Source organism: Triturus cristatus, chromosome 10 (genome assembly GCF_964204655.1).
Source record: "Triturus cristatus chromosome 10, aTriCri1.1, whole genome shotgun sequence".
In the NCBI taxonomy this organism is placed as follows: domain Eukaryota; kingdom Metazoa; phylum Chordata; class Amphibia; order Caudata; family Salamandridae; genus Triturus; species Triturus cristatus.
In genome coordinates this window covers 768,873,147-768,893,769 of record NC_140593.1, presented here as the reverse complement: position 1 = coordinate 768,893,769, position 20,623 = coordinate 768,873,147, and the positions used below count along the sequence as shown (strand labels likewise).

The 20,623-nt window shown below is 42.8% G+C and overlaps 1 protein-coding gene across 2 annotated transcripts in view; it reads right to left on the bottom strand.

The window, feature by feature from the left end:
- The window catches only part of EMP2 (epithelial membrane protein 2), a 114,752-nt gene that overhangs the window by 15,173 nt on the left and 78,956 nt on the right, over positions 1–20,623 (bottom strand). For both annotated transcript variants that reach the window (XM_085628302.1, XM_085628304.1), the window contains one exon: positions 9,395–9,541. In XM_085628302.1, the coding sequence (XP_085484428.1) occupies positions 9,395–9,541 (147 nt within the window). The remainder of the gene's footprint in view (positions 1–9,394; positions 9,542–20,623) is intronic.

The window sequence follows — 20,623 nt, the reverse complement described above, 5'->3', positions numbered from 1 at the left end:
ATTTGCTAGAAGTAGCATATCACTTTGCAATTTTTGCTCCTAGTGCATGCTCCCTTATTTCTGTATTCATCTATACTCGGGGGCTGATTTACTAATATTTAACGTAAAGCAGGAAGGCAACTTGCTGCTTGCTTTCTGTGAAAGGGATAGAGCAGGAATGCGCTATATCTACTACGATATGGCGTACTTCTGCTCTCTGTTAATGCTGGTGCAGTGTGCTGCCTAGCACCAACGCAGGCACCCTTGTTGTAAAGCTGCTTGTGTTACAGGCAGAATTGTTTTTGTGCAGGAAGGGATATGCTCCTGCACACAAACGATCCTAAGAGGCAATTTCCTCTTTCTATTCATGATGCAGAATGCATCGCACATTAAATGAGGAAGAAACGAGGAGAAATAAAGATATTTCGCTTCCCCTCTCTGTGGTAGGCACACCATGCTGGTGCAACCCCAGGTTTACAGTATTTAGTAAATCTGGGATTGCATCAAATTCCAAGGGGGGCTGCATGGGAATGCATCGTGTTATACTTATTTACAAAGCCATGCAAGGCAGCACAAATGACCCCATTTGTTAATTTGCTTTGTTAATCTCATTAAGAAACTATGTTGCTTTGCGATGCCGTGCACCATGCGAGGACTATGCAAGTCCTTAGTCAAATCTGCCCATCGATTCTGTTTGCCTTTCTTGTATTGTTCCGACAAAAAAATGCCAAAGCTAGCGATTTAGGAGCTTATTTACAAGCCCTTGCACCACACGCGCGTCACTTTTAATATGGGAAGAAGTGACGTAGCAGCACCACATGGGCTTGTAAATAAGCCACGTGCTTTTTCAGCCTCCCGTTTCAAATTTCTTCAGTTTTGCACTTTCTTTTTTCATGTCTATATACTTTATTGATTTGTAAATATTACTTAATTTTCTAAACATTAGCAGACACCGTGAGCCACAGACTCAAGTTTAATAACCGCTAGTCTAGCTTATTTACAAGGAGTTCGATTTCTAACCAGACATGAACGCCAAGCATGGATCAGTTTTGAGTTGGTGTTGCTAAGCAGGCTTCAGCTCATCTCAAAGGATGTCTTAGGGAGAGAAGCAGGGACATGAAGGGGATCAGGCTAAGCACACTGCTTTCTTTTTCACAAAGTTGTAAAAATCCACTTTTAAAATGTAGAATTCAGCATCACTTTACGCTATAGGGAACCCCCGACCTACCAAAATGTGAAGGGGTTGCACAGTTGTAGGGTGTCGAGCTTCTACAGCACTTGGGGCCTCATGTAGGTAGCTAAATACCGGTCTTAACGGCCGGTATTTAGCTATTTCAGATGTAGGAGGCAAATTTCAGGATTCGGTAAATTACCGAATCGGTAAAATTCCGAATCGGTAAATACCGAATTCTGAAATCATATGTAGGGAGCACTCTAAAGAGTGAACATTAGTTTTAAGAATTCGTTATTTACCACCAAATACAGGTTGGTGATAAATAACGAATACCTTGCAAAACGTAATATTTTGCCGATCTAAGAGTGCCATGTGGCAGACATACATGCCCTTAGGGTATGTATGTGCGCCACATGTGCACACGTGCAAGATTCAGGGGTGCAACAGGGTGTCAATGTGACACCCTGCCACCCTTGAATATGCTCCCCCCATTACCGAATCGGTATTTACCGAATCGGTAATGGTGAATGGCTTCCCATTGATTCCTATGGGCCTCCAGGCCCATAGGAATCAATGGGAAGGTATGCCTCATTACCGAATCGGTAAATACCGACTCATAATTACCAAATTTTTCCGATTCGGTAAAATTTACCGAATAATTACCTACATCACATTTACCGATTCATAAATACCGAATCGGTAAAATTCGGTATTTATGAGTCGGTAAATGTGATGCTACCTACATATGGCCCTAAATATCTATGTTCGCTGCTGGTTTACTACTCGATTGGCACTATTTAGAAAAGGTGATTAAATATATATTTTGTTGCACAAATGCCCTATGTTACTCCTATGTTACTCCTCTTTCAATTCTTGAATTTGCCGGCATGTCAAGCATGTGTTTTGCTAGTAGGATTTGTGCTTCTTAATAAACTCTTATTATTTTAGAATAGCCTCTAATACTGAAAACATCATCTGTGGCTTTGACAATTAGCAACCAAAACAACAGAGAGGACAGTCAGTCAGTTCTCAGGGAACAGGGCCAGCGGTTCCAGTGCCAGACCGCCGCTGTTGCCTCTTTCTGCCTTTGTTGAGATTGCTCGGCTTTCAGATGTCTTGGAAAAACAATTACTTATTTCTTTTTGTCAGATGAGGACTCTGGGCGTCTTCCAACTTCGGTTTACACCAATGGAAACTGTCCTTATTAGAATGTTTTCCTGTATTTACCGCATATGATTGAAAACTGTACCGTGGCAGTACAACGCAGCTCCTTTTTAAAAGATGAAGTAATGCTTGCCTGCACACGAAAGCCACTTTTTAAACCTGCATGCCACAAATGCTGCTCTCAATAATCTGGGCTCGAGTGGTTATGATTCTGAGGGTCATTTAGTATTTGGTGAGATGGAAGCACAGTAAATCAATCAGTCAAATATAACTGTTTCGGTTCAGAAAACCATCAAAGGGTACAAAAGTAAATATTCACAAATAAACATTCATATGTTTAACCCCTTCGCTGCGGCGGAAATTCTGCCGCAGCGCTGAGGGGTGCGGGGGGGCAGCGCGGTGGCGCGGTGCTCATGACGGAGCCACTCCGTCATGAGCCACGGTTGGGCTGTGCTCATGACGGAGTGGTTCCGTCATGACTCCGCCCATAGCGCTAATCGCCCGCACAGGCGGGGAATTAGCGCCGCGTGGGCGGCGCGGCCGCCATCGGCCGCAGCATGACGGAACCACTACGTCATGAGCACACGGCAACCGTGGCTCATGACGGCGTGGTTCCGTCATGAGCACGGAACGAGTTAACAATGTAGCATCGATGCATTCATACACGGTCGTAATAGAAGCAAAAAACAGCTCAATCTGGAGTTGTTAATATATTAATCCATTAAAAGTACATACACTTGTGTAAAATCCGGTAGTGCAACGTTCAGGAGTGAAAAGATTGCAGAATGCAAAATGCTAGCTAAGCTTTAGTTATAAAAGCTTAAAAAGTGCAAAAGCACGCTTTTGTAAATAAAAAAATAAAAAAAACAACAGTACCAGAATAAAGTTTCATATTAAAAAGAGGTGAAAGAATCAATGTAAACTCGAATGAGATTAATTTAAACATTCCATCTTTTGGATAGTTCCCAAATGTTCAGTCAGTATCATAAAGTGCCATAGGTGTGACAAGCCGTCAGTGCAGTACCAAAGTGATATGGGAAGTACAGAATATTCGCAAGATTCCAGCTTTCTAACCCGGTAACACACGGATATCATAGTGTACACTTCCAATGGTCAGCTGGCTAGAGCAGAAAGAATAGTTTCTCGTCTATGCCATACATTTGCCAAATAACGGCTAACAGCAAACACAATCATGAATGAGGTATAGCTTCAGACATTCAGGGCGTATCCATTTACGCCGAGAACCTAGATATTCCGGTCAAAGAAACAGAGTGTGTTCTTTGGTCTCAGAAGCTAACCCACCGGCCAGACACATATAGGCTTTTGGCTAATGGTGGTGTAATGATGTCCAGAAAAGGTTCGAAGAATGAAGTGATCTTAAGGTATAAGAACGTGTAGTTCCCCCGACCTCTTTAATCTCAATCTGTAGACAGCTTTTAGCAGCTGTTCTTAATCTTGTGTTAGCTATTTTACAATCAAGATTGAACCATTTAACCTCCTTCACTGGAGCAGGCTGCCTATGGCAAGTTTTCTTGTAGAAAATGGCTTGCAGCATAGGGAAAAGCAGTTTGTGTACAATTTTGGGTTGGACATTACATATGGCCAGGTGACTCTCCTATTAGATAACAGTGGTTCAGGTACAACAGTACAACTGACAGTATCAGCCCTTTCCAGCACTTCCCCAGAGTGAGATAGAAGCGATAGCACTAAAATTTCAAAACCATTTTACATGACACTTATCGATTTAGACATAAACATTTTCCCAAGTACGAAATGAACGAAGTGATACACCAATAGAAACAAGTGAAGTAACAGCGCCATAAAAGTGTGCTTGAAAGGGTTTGAAAAGGAGACAATACATTGCTAAATAGTTATAATGCCTATAACGCTAAATGTAGAAAATTTGGGCAGTAGGTCATAGCTAACCTAAGTCAATTTTGTGCAATAATTTGTTGGTCAAACATTTATTCTTCTTCTCTCATTATGAAATGAAGATTCAATGCATTATATTTGATTTCAATTAAGAGTCATTCATTTAAAGCTGATGTATGCATTTTAAGCTTTAAACGTGTTCTTTCTTGAGCTGCAAATTTTCCCTTAGCAAGCATAATAATTCATTGGTATTTCTGCAGATGTTGCATTATTGCTTTGGTGCAGGTTTCCTCTTACATACAAAGGACATTCTTTTGAAGTTCCCCGTGAGGTGGCTCGGTGGGAAAATCAACTCTAACCTGATGCCATAGTCTGTTACATTGTATATTTCTTACCACTGAAAAACTGTGAGGCCTGGAAGGCTTAAGATTTCACATGGAGTGCTTGGGAAAGAATGCAAGAGTAACTAAAATGTATTAGGTGACTACATACATAAACTAATAAAATGGATTGACACCACGTCATTAAGGTGTCATAAGGACTATTAAAGGAAGAAAACCGAACAGACGGGCAAGAGAGACACACAAACTCAACGCAATGAAAATAATAATTTTCTTTTTTTGGGACACACATCCACTCAAGGCAATACCTTTTCTCGTCTTTATTGCAACACAGACATTTTAATATCTTCCTTTGGGAGAGAACAGAACTCTTTTCCTGTAATTTTCTATTCATCTTTTAAATTTCTATCTTGGACTAGATTTTTGCAGATGTAGCTTCTTTGCTGAACTAATTGATTTGCGCTTTGTTTCCCCTTTTTGCCCATGCTCATGGACTCACCCTGAGAGGACTTTAAAATTGATTCCGTTAACTTCTTTGCTTTAAATCTTTAGATGCTGTTAAAGAGAATCAAATTAGCCTTCTGCCTTTAAAGGTGGTAGGAATCTACAGCCACTTATCTGATGTCTGTTTTAAACCATCCTCTTTGGATTTGAAACTCTGACTAAATGGGTAGTATTGTACTACATGCTTTAATATTCTTGACTCAGATGCTTAAGAAATTGCTTATCTTTATCAATTTTGGAACATTAATAAAATAGCTAAACTAGCTAAATTGCCCGAGTCGATTATTGTGTCCTGATGTTCTTTATTTGAAACTGAGCTAAATTACTCTTTTTATCTAAATGTGTTCTAGGGACAATCAGCAAATCCTTTCAGAATATCAAGTTCTGCTTCTTTTATTTTGTCTTGCAGTTGCGGAGTTTCTTGTGTGTATCATGCTAGTTGGACTACATTTCTTTAAGAGATTGGATCTCCCCATTCGGATACTTTATTTTTACAGTAGGGTCCTGAGAGTAGTGTATTTGAACCTAATTTCAAACTTGTGACCAAGTCACCAATTACTGGTCCTCCTTGGGTGGTTAACATTGAATTTTTTTGGACATTCTAATTTCCACCCCTTCTATCGGCAGAGTAAGATCCATGAGAGGACCATTCGCCTATGTGGTAAGGTTAATGCTTTGATCTGTCCAGCTGTAGGGGGCCCAGTACAGTTAGAGGGACAAATGAGTGAGCAGTGATTTGAAAGTTAAACCTAAAAGTATTTATACCACTTACGCTGATATTAACTTCAGGACTAAGTGAATGCCAGGGCGCAGCAGATGCTTTTGGGGACAGGGCCTTGCTGGTTATTGTTCCTAGAAACTTTGTCGCTTTCCACTTTCCCATGTTGGCAGTTACAAAATACAATATGAAACATAATATGCCTTCGGGATAAAAGAGAAATGCGGCTTACTAAATTTTTATCTGATGGAGGTCCCAAATCATGAAAGTATGAGGGATGTCAAAGACTGGCCTCTTTTGGGGGAGGATGGGCGAAAACGGGCCTGCCTTGGCTCGGTCTTCGCCCCGGGCACGTGCCCGGTGTGAGACCTGCATGCGCCCCGCGTTGTGGGATCGGTAATGCACTTAATAGTGAGAAGGTCTCTTCCTGACTCTGCCCTGCCACTAAGGCAACTGGGGGACATAGTTCCAACCCTGTCCACTGCAGGGAGTTCAAGTGAGGCAGATTGAAGGCAGGAGAACTGCCAAATGAAACCTGTGCAGGGGAATCAGTAATGCGGCCAAGAGCGCAAAGTCCTCTCTCTGGCTCCGCCCTGCCGCTAAGACAACCGGGGGACCAGTCCCACCCAAGTCCAGTGCAGGGAGTTCAGGTGAGGCAGACTGCGGGCTGGGAAACTGCTGAATGAAATCACAGTCGTAAATTGGCAGTGCCCCCAGGTTGCATTTCCCCCGCTACATTCATAGGTGGGGAACCATAGGGTTTCCAATGGCAGTGCCTCAGCCGGCTCCATTATTATAAACCCATGATCTGGCAGCTCATCCACCACTTGGCCACTAGGTTACAGTGTCACCTTGATGGTTGTATATGGCAGGAAAACTGATAGTCATTTTCCTTTCCCAGATCAGCCTTGAGAGGTATGGCAGACCCAAAAAGGTAGGAATCAGAATAGAAACATGTTCAGGCAGAAAACCAGTGATTAATTTGAGCTGGTGGTTTCTGATCGGGGGCACTGCACTAATTTTTGGAACCTGCTCTTATTTGTCCGTACTAGACATTTCCCGAGAGCAAGAGAGTGAAAAAAAAAGCTGACAAGTGGTGAATTTTAGACTATGAAGTCTTCGTATTCGGTGTACAGCACTAAATTGCACCAGCCGTGGTCTTCTGAGCAGAGCTCTTGGCACTGCGCACTCATTATTTTATAAAGTAAGCAATGTGGAAAAATCAGAGCCTGTCAAGGCAATTGCTTTTGTTTCTTTTACTGAAAGCAACTCCCACTTTGGATGTTTGTTTCACTAAAACAAAAATATTTGAGGAGCGGGATAAAAAAACATGGCACCCATTCGGCTGGCCTCTTTCCTTCAGCATTTTTTTTTTTTTTAAACATTTTTTTTTATTATTTTCAAAGCAACCACACAATACAATTGCTCCGCGCCCTCCATCCCCCAACGGAGAGTATATATTGAACCGTGACATCAATTGTACAAAAGAAAAGACACCCATCCCGCGCGGGCACTGAGAGTGCGTACCCCCAAAATATTTCAATATCTTAACCGGCGTTAGATAAGCCCTGTGTAGTGTGAAAAACTGAACCAGCTGGAACCGGGCATTACACGTGCCCTTCCAGGCCCGCCGCACCAATGTGGACCATGTCGACTCAGGGATGGGCTTCTCGAGGTCCACTTCCCATCTAGCCCTCAACGCGTCCAGGGGCTGCAGGCATGCCGTCGACAGTCTGCGGTAGAGACAGGTAATCGCCTTGGACGTCCCCGCCGCCATAACTACGTATTGACAGCCCGTGGCGACCTGCGGCTCCGAGATCCCCATATTCCAATGTCTCTGGAGGCCCGCTACGAGGGCTGCGTGAAGAAGATAATCTCCCCGTGGGAGCCCATAAGAGTCCTGCAAGTCCTGGAAGGGCAACAGCACCCCCTCTCTGAATAAATCGCTCACTACTTGTACGCCCAGCTCCTCCCAAACGGCTAGTCCCGACCAATCGCCCCCGTGCGGGAGCGCCGTGCACATGCCCAGGGGGATTTCCGGGGCATAAGGGTGATCTGTGGCGGCCCTCTTCTGGCACCGGTTCCAGCACAACCTAAGGGTGCGCTCCTCCAGAGTGAGTTGAGCAAGGTCCATCTTCTGCTGGAAGACGATGAAGGCGAGGACATGACGCGGAATCAGCCTGCCCTGTGGACCCTCCGGGCCTCTATATTCCCTGGCCACCGCCTGTGTGAGCCATTGGAGTTGTCCTTCAGCATTTTAGCTGCAATGGGGGACACTCTGACAGGCAGTGAGATTACTGCCACGAAGGCAGTGACATAATAATATGGCAGTAGGCCTTCCTTCTTGAGAACAGAATGCAGGGCCTCCAGTGAATCTAAATGACCTCCCTTTCTTTACAATTGTAAATAAAATGTGGACATACTTTTCTGAAAAGGAGATCCAGAGTGGTCCTCCCTAAAAGGCAGCTTGTTCCATTGCTGTGCAGCCAGAGTTGCAAAAAGCACGCCCCTCTTTCTCACCATCCAGAAACAAGAAGCCTGAAGGAGCATATGCTTAGATGATCAAAGGGCTCTGAAACAAGTGTATCATTTGCCTTAACGATGGCCCGGTCCTGTACCGACAACCAAGGTGCTTTTTTGGAAGAGTGGATATTAAGGTAAATTCCACACAATAGTATTGTTGCCACGTCCTGCAAACTGTAGATGCATATCATGGTTGCTTTATTGATCCCTACATATGATCCATTCCTAGAACACACACTGGAGTCAATCAGAAAGGTAAGTACCAAATGGTGACCCTCGGGTGTCAAACCGGAGTAGATTCCCTCAATATTCAAAGGGGATAGAAGCAGGAAGACATGAGGGCAAACATCTGGGATACAAGAGGGGTGCATGATTCAAACATGAAGCTCAGCAGAAATTTGGACAATCTGTTTTGAAACTGTACCTCTCATGGAGAGGAGCGTAGGGGCAGTAAAGAACAGAATAAATCTATATTAAACAATGATGTCACTTAACATCAAACATCTTTACATAAGTTTTTTTTGTGGAAGCGGGTATCTCCCCTTTTATATTCATATTGGACCACGTCTCCTTACCCCCTTATTTCCCCCTCTTTTTTGTCCTCATTGTAATATTGCCATGCATGCCTCTAGCCTCAGTAATTATTCATGTAGCTGATCTAGCCCAAATCAAAATCCTTTCCACCCCTTAGGCTTTATTTAGCATAAAAAGGGCAATTTAGAATGTATCCTGTCAAATGAAAGCGCTTTTTGTAATGTAAAACCCATTGCTTGCACTTGATATATTTTTTATTTCTAGCTGATTTTCGCTATGTTTTTCAATCATTATTTCAACCCAATGCCTTTTCTTTCGATGCAGTGTACTTTACAGTTACCTTGACAACAAAAGGTCAAACAACTATAATACAAAGCATTATTTAACAGATTGTATCAATTTAATCGAATGGGGCTTCGCAGGACAGTAAAAAAAACAATTACCCTACCTTCATGTAGGTGTCAATATTTCACAGCTATAATGCAGCGCTTTCTCATTTACCAAATGCATGTTTAACAACCATGAATTCTAAATTATTTTGCGCCGGGTACAATGCAACCCTTTAACAGTAATAGGATTACTCACATGACAACAGCTGGACAATGGAGGTGAAAATAAACCTCTCTCCTTGCTTTAGGCGAAACAGTTGAAGGACGAACGAAAAAAGTCCAATGCAGCATAGGGTAGTAGACATGATCATGGTGGCTTGAATTGTCTGAAGGGCTTGAAAATCTACGGAGGCAAAGAAATACGGATTCTTAAAGTCACCAACATTACCTTTAATTTCATTGTTCCTGCAACATCTCATTAGAAGCAGAAGTGGGTAGTCTGTAGAGCAATAGGTTTAGGAAGCAAAGGTAGTTCAGAATAAGACTATCTCTGAAAGGGCTGGAGGGCTGGGAGGGAGTCAGTCACATGCCCACCTACATGTGACTAATTGTGTTGTAGTCTTAAAGCACTGGCCTGCTTTAAGAGTTCCAGAGAGGCCAGCCCTTCTCTGAACATGTCACTAAAAACCAAAGGGCACACACACTGTGCAAAGGGAGAATTTACTGTACAAACACGAAACATTAAACCACCAGTTCTACAAACATGTAGGCGACATTGACAATGTCTGCTAGTTTGGCTTTTGTGGTGATGTTCTCACTGCGGCAGGACAAAACAATATCTAGTGATTTAACAATTATGAGCAGAAAAGCAAACTTGAACCCAAAAATTGCTCAGAACAATCGCTGAAACCAAAATCTACACACTTGTAATCAATATTCTGGCTGCAAAATATACAATAAAAAGTTCATTAAAAGCGCGGCCACTGAAATTTTACGACTATGCGGCTGTGGCGTTTTTCTTCACATAGTTATGGATTTGCTGCATTTGGCACAAAATCCATCATCTGCTGCATAATTAGCAGACTTTAACAAAAAAAAGATTTCTAGCTCAAACAGACCAAAAGTTTACAAAAAATGCAGCAACATGCGTTAATGCGCAGTGTAAGACACTTCGCCAGGATTGACTGGCCACTTTTCAATAGCTTCCTGAGTGTTAAAGCAATTCTAATGAGGTGAACATGGGTGAATATGACAAAATAGGAAGTAATACTGTCACAAAATGTGCCACATTACACCGCATAAATTGCCTTTTCTTGTTGCATAATTTAGTCAACTCTGCCACATAATTTAGTTCTCTCTAGGCGCATAATTCCAGTGGACTATTGTAAAGTAATAAATATATAGAGGCAGATTTATAAAAGCATTCATGAGTACAGAAAGTAATAATGACGTAGTGCTCTTTTATGTACTTTTAGAAGCCTCAAAACGTCCACCTGCCTATTAGTAAAACGTTAAAGAGAGCACAGTCCTCTCTATTTGCTCTATTTGTATTTATCATGTATGAATATTAACCGAATAGTTCCATTTTAATACCATTTTAGATTTTGGGGTGCCAATTCAAAATGGCACCTAAGAGTATGTAAGAGTAGTACAAAGTACTTCTATATGTACTCCAAACTGCATTTGTGAATAGTTCTCATCATCTTTACCCCTCTTGCCTAAAATGACAGCTATATCATAAAACCCAGTTCTCACAATGTTTCAGTCATAAAATAATGCTTTCATAGGCCTTGGATTTAGAGACCATAAATTAGACATACAGAGATCTGCCCCAGAGGAATATTTCTAAACACAGATGTCTTGGCTCAAATGTAGATAGACATCTACAGCTGTATTTTGATGTCATAAAATGCGTTGTTTAACTTTATAGACGCCACTAGAGAGCAGAATGCTTTTGATTTGATGAGAAAGTGTAGTTTCAACTTAGTATAGTTTATCAAGAAAACTGTCGCTTCCAAAGCTCGTGGAAGACACAGATGCCCTTTCTATGAATTGACTAACAAATGGTATATTAATTTCTTCCCAACCTCAGTGGAATTAGAAATACGGTATGTGTCAGTAACTACAGGGCGTGGAATTGCTTCACATTACAACATTTTGGGGCAAGGCATGCGGGATGATTCTGGCATGTTTTTGCCAAGAATTTTACCAAGACATTTCGGCTGTTTTTAAGCAGTTGAAATATCCGGGTTCAAAACACCAGATTTGTGGGGATCTGGCAAGTATTTCTGCTGAGCCCTGTATCTCTTGTGACCAGCTCCATCAGTTTTAAGAGGCAACTCGTAATAAGGGTCAAAGTTCAAAACCAGAAGCCAATCAATCAGGTTTGAATCTTCAAAGCAAGGCTGAGGGCATTGGTGTGGACAATGCACTTACTCTAGGAAGTACAGGCTATAGGTACCTAGCCAAGAGTCATAGCAACGGGCAAAACACAGTGTCCAAGTAGAAAAAGATGTCTTGTTGTACACATGTAGTTGTGAAGAAACTAAAGAAGTAAAATATTTCTATTTTCAAAACACAGCGATTAGGACATTAGGAAAAATAATCAACTCTCTGGCAGGTGAATCTATTGTAAGGAGGCGTATTTAAAGAAAGTTTGTGAATGTCCAAGGCAGGCGAGGTTCCTGATAGAAATAATTCACTTATTGCAGAACCCCAAATAAGACTGCTTCACACTTGTACTCAGGACTGAATAGAGGTATCCTTCTCAAACTCAACATCTCATTCCTTTCCATCAACATTAGGTATGCTAATGAAACTACAATATTACACTCTACCCCTATTGGTCAATGGTGAAATTTGGATAACTGTCAAACTATGGTAATCATAGATAAACATTAAAATCTACAAACATAAGGAGAGGGAAGAGAAAGTGCAAATTGACGGCTAGCAGGTAATGTCAAAAGACAACATTTATCAAAGAAGATCCTCGCAAAGACTACTTTGTTTACGAGAAACTTAGGGCCTGATTTAGAGTTTGGCAGACCGGCTTACTCCATCACAAACGAGACAGATATCCCATCCGCCGTATTACGAGTCCATTATATCCTATGGCACTTGTAATAAGGCAAACGGGATATCCGTCACATATGTGACGAAGTAACCCGTCCATCAAATACTAAATCAGGCCCTATGTCTTAGCCTTGGTGACACCATTGAGATCAACATTCACGGTTTACAAAAGCACTATTTCTTTCTGCTCTATCATGCGAAACTAGTCTGGGCTTGTAAATTGATTAAGGTATTCAGAGTGGTTGAGGCCATATAGGGCTGGGCCAATCTACCATTAGAGATGATTCAGACTGAATTGAAATTAAAAGGTGTAATCCTTCACACTGGTACAACATCAAGAATGCAGCCCTTAATATGATGAAGGATTTGATTAATGAAGAATACCAGATACAAAATATTAATCAATACAGTATTTTGTCTGACGAGTTGGTCACCATGGTTTTGTGGATGACTGCTTAGATACTGACCAAGAGTACTATAAGAAGCTTAATTCCAAGTTGACATGCAAAGTACTTCTCAAGACATCATAAGTGTCATGTTCCACAAGTCACTTTCTGCCAAGTTATTATGTTCATGGTATCTGAATTATGTGGCCCTAGTTAAAATTCCCTCCTATGAAAACCTGCATTCTGATATTTTGCACATGGCATATCTGCACATTCGATTCGAGCAACTCCCAGTTTTGTTGGTATTTTATTGTACTGTACAGGTATTTATATAGCACTTGCCACACCTCTTGCCTGATTGGGCTATTTGAATATTGTTTCATACTCTTGGAGAATTTGGGAACCATTCTTATTTGTATGTGTGTATAAAGAACAAGGGTTAATCCACAGAGCTGAACATGAACCTGGGACGGTAACGATATATGAAAAACAACAATGGTTCTTGTCAAGGTACCATGGATTTTTACTTAAACAACAATAAGGGGCTTATTACGATGTCGGTCGGAGTTGCCTCCGACCAATCTCCAGTCAGCGGTTCCGACTGCCTGATTACAATGCGACCGAACACTGTTCGGTCAGATAGTCACATTTCTCTATGGGAGCTTGTGTTACGACCATAAACCGGACGTAATACAGGGTCCCATGAAGAAATGGGGGTATGTGTAAAACTCTGCACCCTACGGCAGGCACCCCATGGTGCCTGCCACACAGTGCATGGATTTACAGGCGGCACCCTAGGTACCTCCTCGGCGAACAACCTTATGCCGCGTAGGCAAGGGGGCCCTGCTAGGGGCCCCCAGAGTTGCTTTCCAACAGCCTTTCCATGTCGGAAAGGCTGGCACAGAAAGGCTGTAGGTAACCGGCATAGTAATCCCAATGGCAGAAACGCCATCCATAAGGGTATAAGGTGCGGTACCGACTGGCCGGAAGACTCAGAGAGCCGGTCGGAACCTCATCGGAATGACCGGCCGGTTCACACTCCAACCGCCAACATCGTAATTCAGCGGTCGGACCGCAACCCGACTGTGTCGTCTAGAAAGCCTCCGACTGCGGTCAGAAAGCGTCCGACTAGCAGTTGGAGGCTTTCCCACAGACATCATATTTGGCCCCTAAATGTTAATTCAAGAAAACAATTATATAGGAAATGCCATAATGGAAAGTTATGTTGAAAATATTGTGGCTTTTAACCTCATACCTCACACACACCTCCCCTTGCTTGTAAGTATCTTTACATCTATTCTCCGTGATTCACATGTGCTCACTGGCACAATCAAATGTAGTATTCCTATTTAACATTTCAGGATTGGGACCATTGACTCATCCATCTAATACTACACTGGATTTTAATCTGTTCCAACTTCTAAAATGCTTAGGAGTAACATCTGACTCTATATTTCTTTCCACTTAGTGATTCCTAGTACCCTCAACTTATACTGCTCTGAAATTTGTGCTCTTTTTTTCTCGGCTTCCTGTCCAGCTGGTTTTAATTGCTTTCCTGATCATGACCCACAAATCCTTTTGGGTTCAAAACATCATCAATATTACAAATGTGTACTATAAGAAAGTTGTATTCTTTGTATATTATCGAAATATTGTTTTGTTATCTTACAAGACTTTTATTGGCCACGCATGTTCTTTTTTCACACTCACAATCATCACAAACATGACATGTGAATCCAGTCTTAGATCCGCTAGTAATGCATGTGGATAATTGCAATATTTTCAACATAACTTCCTATTATTCTACCTCCTCTTCAACTCGCCTCCTAGGTACTAATTGATCCCATTGGAACTGACTGCTGGCAGTAACAGTTCCCTCCCTGCTGCCCCTTCTCATCAACTTTCTTAACAGTGGCCCACCACTTCCTGCATCCAAGACTATTGGTCTGCAAAGAGTAGCTACAGAGCCATTGGTAACTATTCAAAGTAAAGTTCAGCGCATTACATCATTCCATGTGTTTATGCACATTAAAAAAGACAGCAATGCCCATCTCAAGAACCTTAAAGTGGCAGCCAACCAAACCCATGGCAGTGCCTCATGCTATCGCACAAACATACACTGAGTTGGCCCACAAGGACTTAAACATGACCCTCTGTATCCACTCTCCATCTATTACAGTTACAAAGTGAGTGGACATGTTGTATGCCCTACTCTATTAGTCACAATGTGTGTGTGAACAATGGGCCTAGAAAGAAGAGTGCCAACAGTAGCCAGAGCAGGAGCCACAGTGAAGTCACCAAAGTGTGAGCTGTAAGGAGCAGATAGAAAGTTTGTGAGTTGGGAGTATGATCAACCCAGGAGTTGAGGAAAGCAGAGGCTAGATCCAGCTACGGGCCTCAATGGGCATGCACCTTTGTGAGTAATCACGTGTGCACATTTATTCATAATGTGTAGTAATAATTTTCATCCTTTTTGACATTTGAGCACTTTTAATCTAGCAGAACATACAGGCAGTCATCATTGACCTATTGTAAACCTGACCTAATTTAGGCTGCCCATGGCATAATAATGGCCATGCGTAAGATATTGTGAATATCCTGGCGGTTATATCCAGCGTTAGCACAACAGTGCCTCTGATACAATATTGGAGGTATCCTTGGGGTCATGACGAGCATTCATGGCATGTTAATATAAAGCTTCTACATTTGAAGCAGATTCTATCTATGTGAAGTATTTGTACATGCAAGTACTTGACAAAAATGACAACATGATGTTTGGGAATTGCTTATTTACTCAAAACAAAAACTATAAATCCAAAAATTATGTTTCTTTCAAAAATGAAATATGGGAAATTAGATTTTGTTGTCTCAAATAGAAGAGGTATTGATGGAAAAAGGAAAATGTTACCTACCCTGCAAATATCTCTTTGTGGCATGTAGTGCTGTAGATTCACATGCTGTGCGTACTCCTGTCATCTAGTGTTGAACTTGGACGTGTGTAACTTGTTTTTTTTCTAAGAAGTCCTTTCAAGTCACAAGGAATAGTGACCCCAGCTATAGCTGGTAATGCTCATAGGTATCGGCATTGTTAGATTGTTTTGTCCGCACGAAGGGTGAGGGTGTAGATGGGGCATAGAGCTACAGAAGAGATGACCACGCAAAGTAATGTTTAAGATAAAAGTTAACACATTCTGCAACAACCAAAGGTGACTGGGGAGGAGGGAGTTTCACATATGAACCTACAGCAAAACATGCAGCAAACAGATGCTTACAGGGTAAGTAACATGTTCTGTTTGTGGCAGGTGTAGCTGTAGATGTGCATGCTGTGCACAGACTGTAAATTAGTCCTCCCAAAAGTTGTGGATTGGCCTCAGAATGTTGCATATGATGGAAAAATGCATGAAGGACAGCCTGGCCAACATTAGCTTGCTGGAAGGCCAAGACATCCACACAGTAATGCTTGGTGAACGTGTGTGGAGTCGACCATGTAGCTGCTTTGCAGATGTTAGCTATTGAATATTACCTTGAAAAGCCATAGAAGCCCCTTTCTTACGGGTGGAGTGGGGTCTGGGAGGGATAGGCAAGGGTGCCACAACTGACTTAGAAAGAGCAGGCCTCTTAGTGGTTTGGAGAAAGACACAAAGCTGTTGCGTCTTACAAAAGGGCTTTGTTTTACCGGTGTAATACATGAGTGCTCTTTTGACATTTAAAGTATCCAGAGTGCATTATGCTACTGATTCTGGATGTGGAAAGAATACTAAGAGTTCTATTGTTTGGTTGAGATGAAAACTAGAAGCCACTTTGGGTAGGAATCTGGGGTTTGTTCTTAGGACTACCCTATTGTGATGTACCTGGATAAAGGTTCTTCCAGGGTAAGAGTGCGTATTTCACTGACACGCCTGAAGGGAGTGATGGCTACAAGGAAAGCCACCTTCCAGAAAAGGAACTATAAGGGACAAGAGTAAAGTGGTTCGAAAGGAGGGCCTATTAGTCTAGTGAGTACTAAGTTGAGGTTCCACATAGGAATGGGGGGTTTAGGGTGGGATAACACTTCTGAGGCTTTCCATAAAAGCTTTGATGACTAGAATTATGAAAAGCGAAGTGTGTTCCCTATTTTGTAAGTACAGTCACAGCAGCTAAATGAATCAATTTGACATAGGTATAGACAAGGTCCGACTTCGTCAGGAGAAGAAGGTTACAGATCATGTCTTGCACTGAGGCTGCAAGAGAGCCAATATGTTTAGGGAGACACTAGAGTATGGACCAATTCCACTTGACTGCATAGTCGGATGTAGTTGTGGGCCAGCGTGCTTCCCTCAGAATGGTCATGTATTCTGTGTGCATATTGAGGTAGCCAAATTCTAAGACTTAAGGATCCAAATCACAAAGTTGAGCTGTTGTGAGTTGGGAGGCCAGAGAGCGCCTTGATTTTGGTAGAGATGATTCGGTTGGTTTTGGAGCTTCTTGTGAGGCACTATGGAGAGGTTGAGAAGGATGGTCAACCAGAGCTGCTGTGCCCAGGTTGGGGCTACTAGCATGAGAGTCAGAGATGTCAGTCAGAGTCTCTGTACCATGAATGGAAGGCGTGGGAGAGGTGGAAAAGCGTAAGCAAATATCCCGGACCAATTTATCCATAGTGCGTTGCCATGGACTATGGATGTGAGAAGTTGGAGACGAAGCTTGGGCATTTTCCGTTTTCAGAGGTAGTGAAAAGGTCTCTCTGTGTGAACCCCCAACAGTGGAAGTACGGAATTAGGACTTGTGGGTGGAGTTCCCACTTGTGGAATTGTTGAGGTATCCTGCTGAGCAGGTCTGCCAAGTCATTGTCCATTCAGGGACTGTACTGTGTGAGGAGATGGACTCTATGATGTATCGCTCACTGCCAAATGTTTTGGGCTAAAGCAGACAACTGGAGTGAGTGAGTGCACTCCGTTTTTGTAGGTAAAACATGGCGGCTGTGGTGTCTGTGGGGACTTTGTGTTGAATGAGCAGAAGGAATACCTTGAGGGCCAACTGGATAGCTAAAATCTCTAGGTGGTGGATGTTGGAGACCCTATTGAGCAGGTGTATACACACCTTGGATAGCGATTGTGCAGGTGCGCTCCTCAGCTGGCGAGTGAGACTTCCGTGGAGAAGGTCTCTTGCGGGAGAGGGTCGAGCAAGGGACGTCCCTGCAACAGATTATTGGCATTCCACCACTGCAGAGAGTGATCAGTACGACCCCAGATCAACAGTGGATCATCAAAAAGACCCTCTGCTAGTGACCATTTTGCTGCTATGCTTTCCTGCGACAGACACATTTGTAATCTGGCATGAGGAACTATGGCAATGCAAAATGCCATCATGCCATGTAAGCACATAACCTTTTTGACCATTACCTGCCAATCTGGCTCAAAAAGAGGTAGTAGTGTTAGGAATGCTTGCACCCTAACTGGGCTAAGGTAAGCTTCTCTACTAGGGAGTAGAGCATGGCCCAGAGGAACAGCTGCACTTGGAGGGTCTGCAGGTGGGATTTGGTTGCATTGATAGAGAAGCCTAGGCTGTGAAGAGATGTATGGTGACCTGAGTGAGCACTGGTCATTACTGCTGCGTGGTGCTCTTGATCAGTCAGTTATTCAGGTAAGGGAAGAAATGGATACCACTAATTCTGAGGTGAGAGGTTACCACTGTAAGACATTTTGTAAATACCCTGGGGGCTGTGGTTATCCCAATGGGCAGCCCTTTGAACCGATAATCCTTTCCACTAACCACAAACCGTATGAATCTATGATGTGCAGAAGGGATGGGTATTTGGAAGTAGGTGTCCTTCAGATCGAGGGCAATCATGAATTCACCTTGTTGAGACCCTCACGGGTGAGTAGCACGCTTTAAAAGTCCATGATTGATTGACTGACGAAAGAGGAATGACATCCTGGAGTGTCACCATGTGGAAGTGCTCTGACAGGATGTGCTTGTTGAGTGGCCCAAGGTTGAGAATGGGCCTTAGGGACCTGTCCTTTTTTGGGGATGAGAAAGTGGAGTAAATAAACTCCTTTTCCCCGTTGTTGTGGCAGCACTGGTTCTGCAGCCCTTTTGGCAAATAGTGCATGCATCTCCTTTTGTAGCCGATGCTTATATCTTGGGGAGAGTCCATCTTTGCCGGGGGGGGGGGGAGGTTAGGGATAATGTTTGGTGGTGTTTTGTTGAGCTCCTTCACATAAGAAACAGAACAGCTCTGCGCAACAATAACTATATTTTATTCCTGAACTTGTAACAATGTAAACCTATACTATTTTAACAATCACATTTACTGTCACTCCTACATGCTCATGACCCTCTCTATTCTCTACTCAGCATGCATCTCCGACTAATATGTTGCCAACTCTCTTAGTATATTTACTTCTCAGCAATCTCTAACATGTGATTCAATGAAATCTATATTTTGTCTTTTGAATGAGCTTGACTAACTAGACCTACTTAGAGACTCTACTTCCATACCGGCCACAACAAACACTGGTACAACTAACGTACTACGGATAACTATGCTAAAGGACTTCACATTGGGCCTAAAAAGCTAATTTTGACAAATCCAGAATAACACCTCCTGAGAAGTTCCTACCTGAACCAAAGAGACCACATTATTCCTGCCCACAGGTCTTTCAACTGACCACCTGTTGCAAGAAGAATCTGCTTCCGTGTTGCATTGCCCATAGCCCTGGACTGGCTTTTTTACCATTCAAATTCCGATTCTACACCCAAAGAAGGAACCTTAGATCAAGAATAAGTGCCACTGTTCCTAATCATCCCTTCTTTCAGAAGAATCTGTACAGGTAGAATCTCCTTCTCGGTACAAACCTGCAAACTATGGAACACCTCACTAAGAAATGAAGGATAATCAGCAAAAACCTAGAATTCAGAAAATCATCAAAAACATAGCTTTTCCTACACTGTGAGAAGTTGGCATGGTATATGCTGTCCACGAATTAAAGTGGGCACCTTGTACCAGTCCAAACAACCCTTATGGTGATTAGGTTAAAGATAACCTTTATAGAAATCTATCCTAGTGGTAGCTATGGAGAGCAGCCTTCAGGCTAAGTCTTGAAGGAATGTTAAGCAGCTTGTTTTATCAGAATGCAATCTTATAGTATTGGTTAAATGAAAGGCAAACCACACAGTAGTTATAAAAATATGTATTTATTATATATAACACTCTCTAGTATCCTCTACATGAGGATAGAACACAATTCAAATAATACAGTTGCAGTGAATCAATCGTAAGTAGCACAATACAAGGTGGGCTCCAGGGGGAGATCAAACCATATACTAAATAAGTGGTATAAGAACCACGACTGAAGACTAGACCTAGTCTAAAAGGTGTGGAATTGCTGGGACTCCAAGGAACCACCCAAGGTCAGTAAGTAGGGACCCCACGAAGGACGGGTGCAGAGTGAGAACTTAGAGATTAAGGACCCTTCCCAACAGATTACGAAGACAACCCTTGGAGCTTAAGAGGTTGGAGAGCCACCCCACCTGTTGATATCTTTGTACCAGAGTTACCTATCCCAGAGGAGCTGGGTGCATAGGCATGAAGTGGCGTCCATAACCCTTGTCGTTCTCTATGGAAGTCGATAAAGAAATGCTGCTGCTGGAAGTACAAAAAGTGTCCGGTGGAATCCAAACATGGATTCTAGGTGAGAAGAACCTGAAAGCAGAGGGGACAGAGTCTGGGTCACTTTGGAATGACAAGGGGCTCGGTAGACGAATGCCCACCGTTGTCGGGTGCTTCAGGTGTGATGACGGTGATCTTGACTCTTCATCTGCGAGGACCAGGAGATGTCTAGGATGACCAGGAGTCAGCGGCAAGCTGTCCCACGAAGGATGTCGAGTACTGAGGGGTCGGTGTCCGGCGGGAGCACCAACAAGCCTTGGCAGTGGCAACCAAAGAAGATGGTGAAAATTCGGTGTCGATCTGGCCCAGCAAGTACCAGGAGACTCACCACAGCAAGGGGAGTCAGGACAGGCCTGGAGCAACCAGGAGAGCCCAAGAA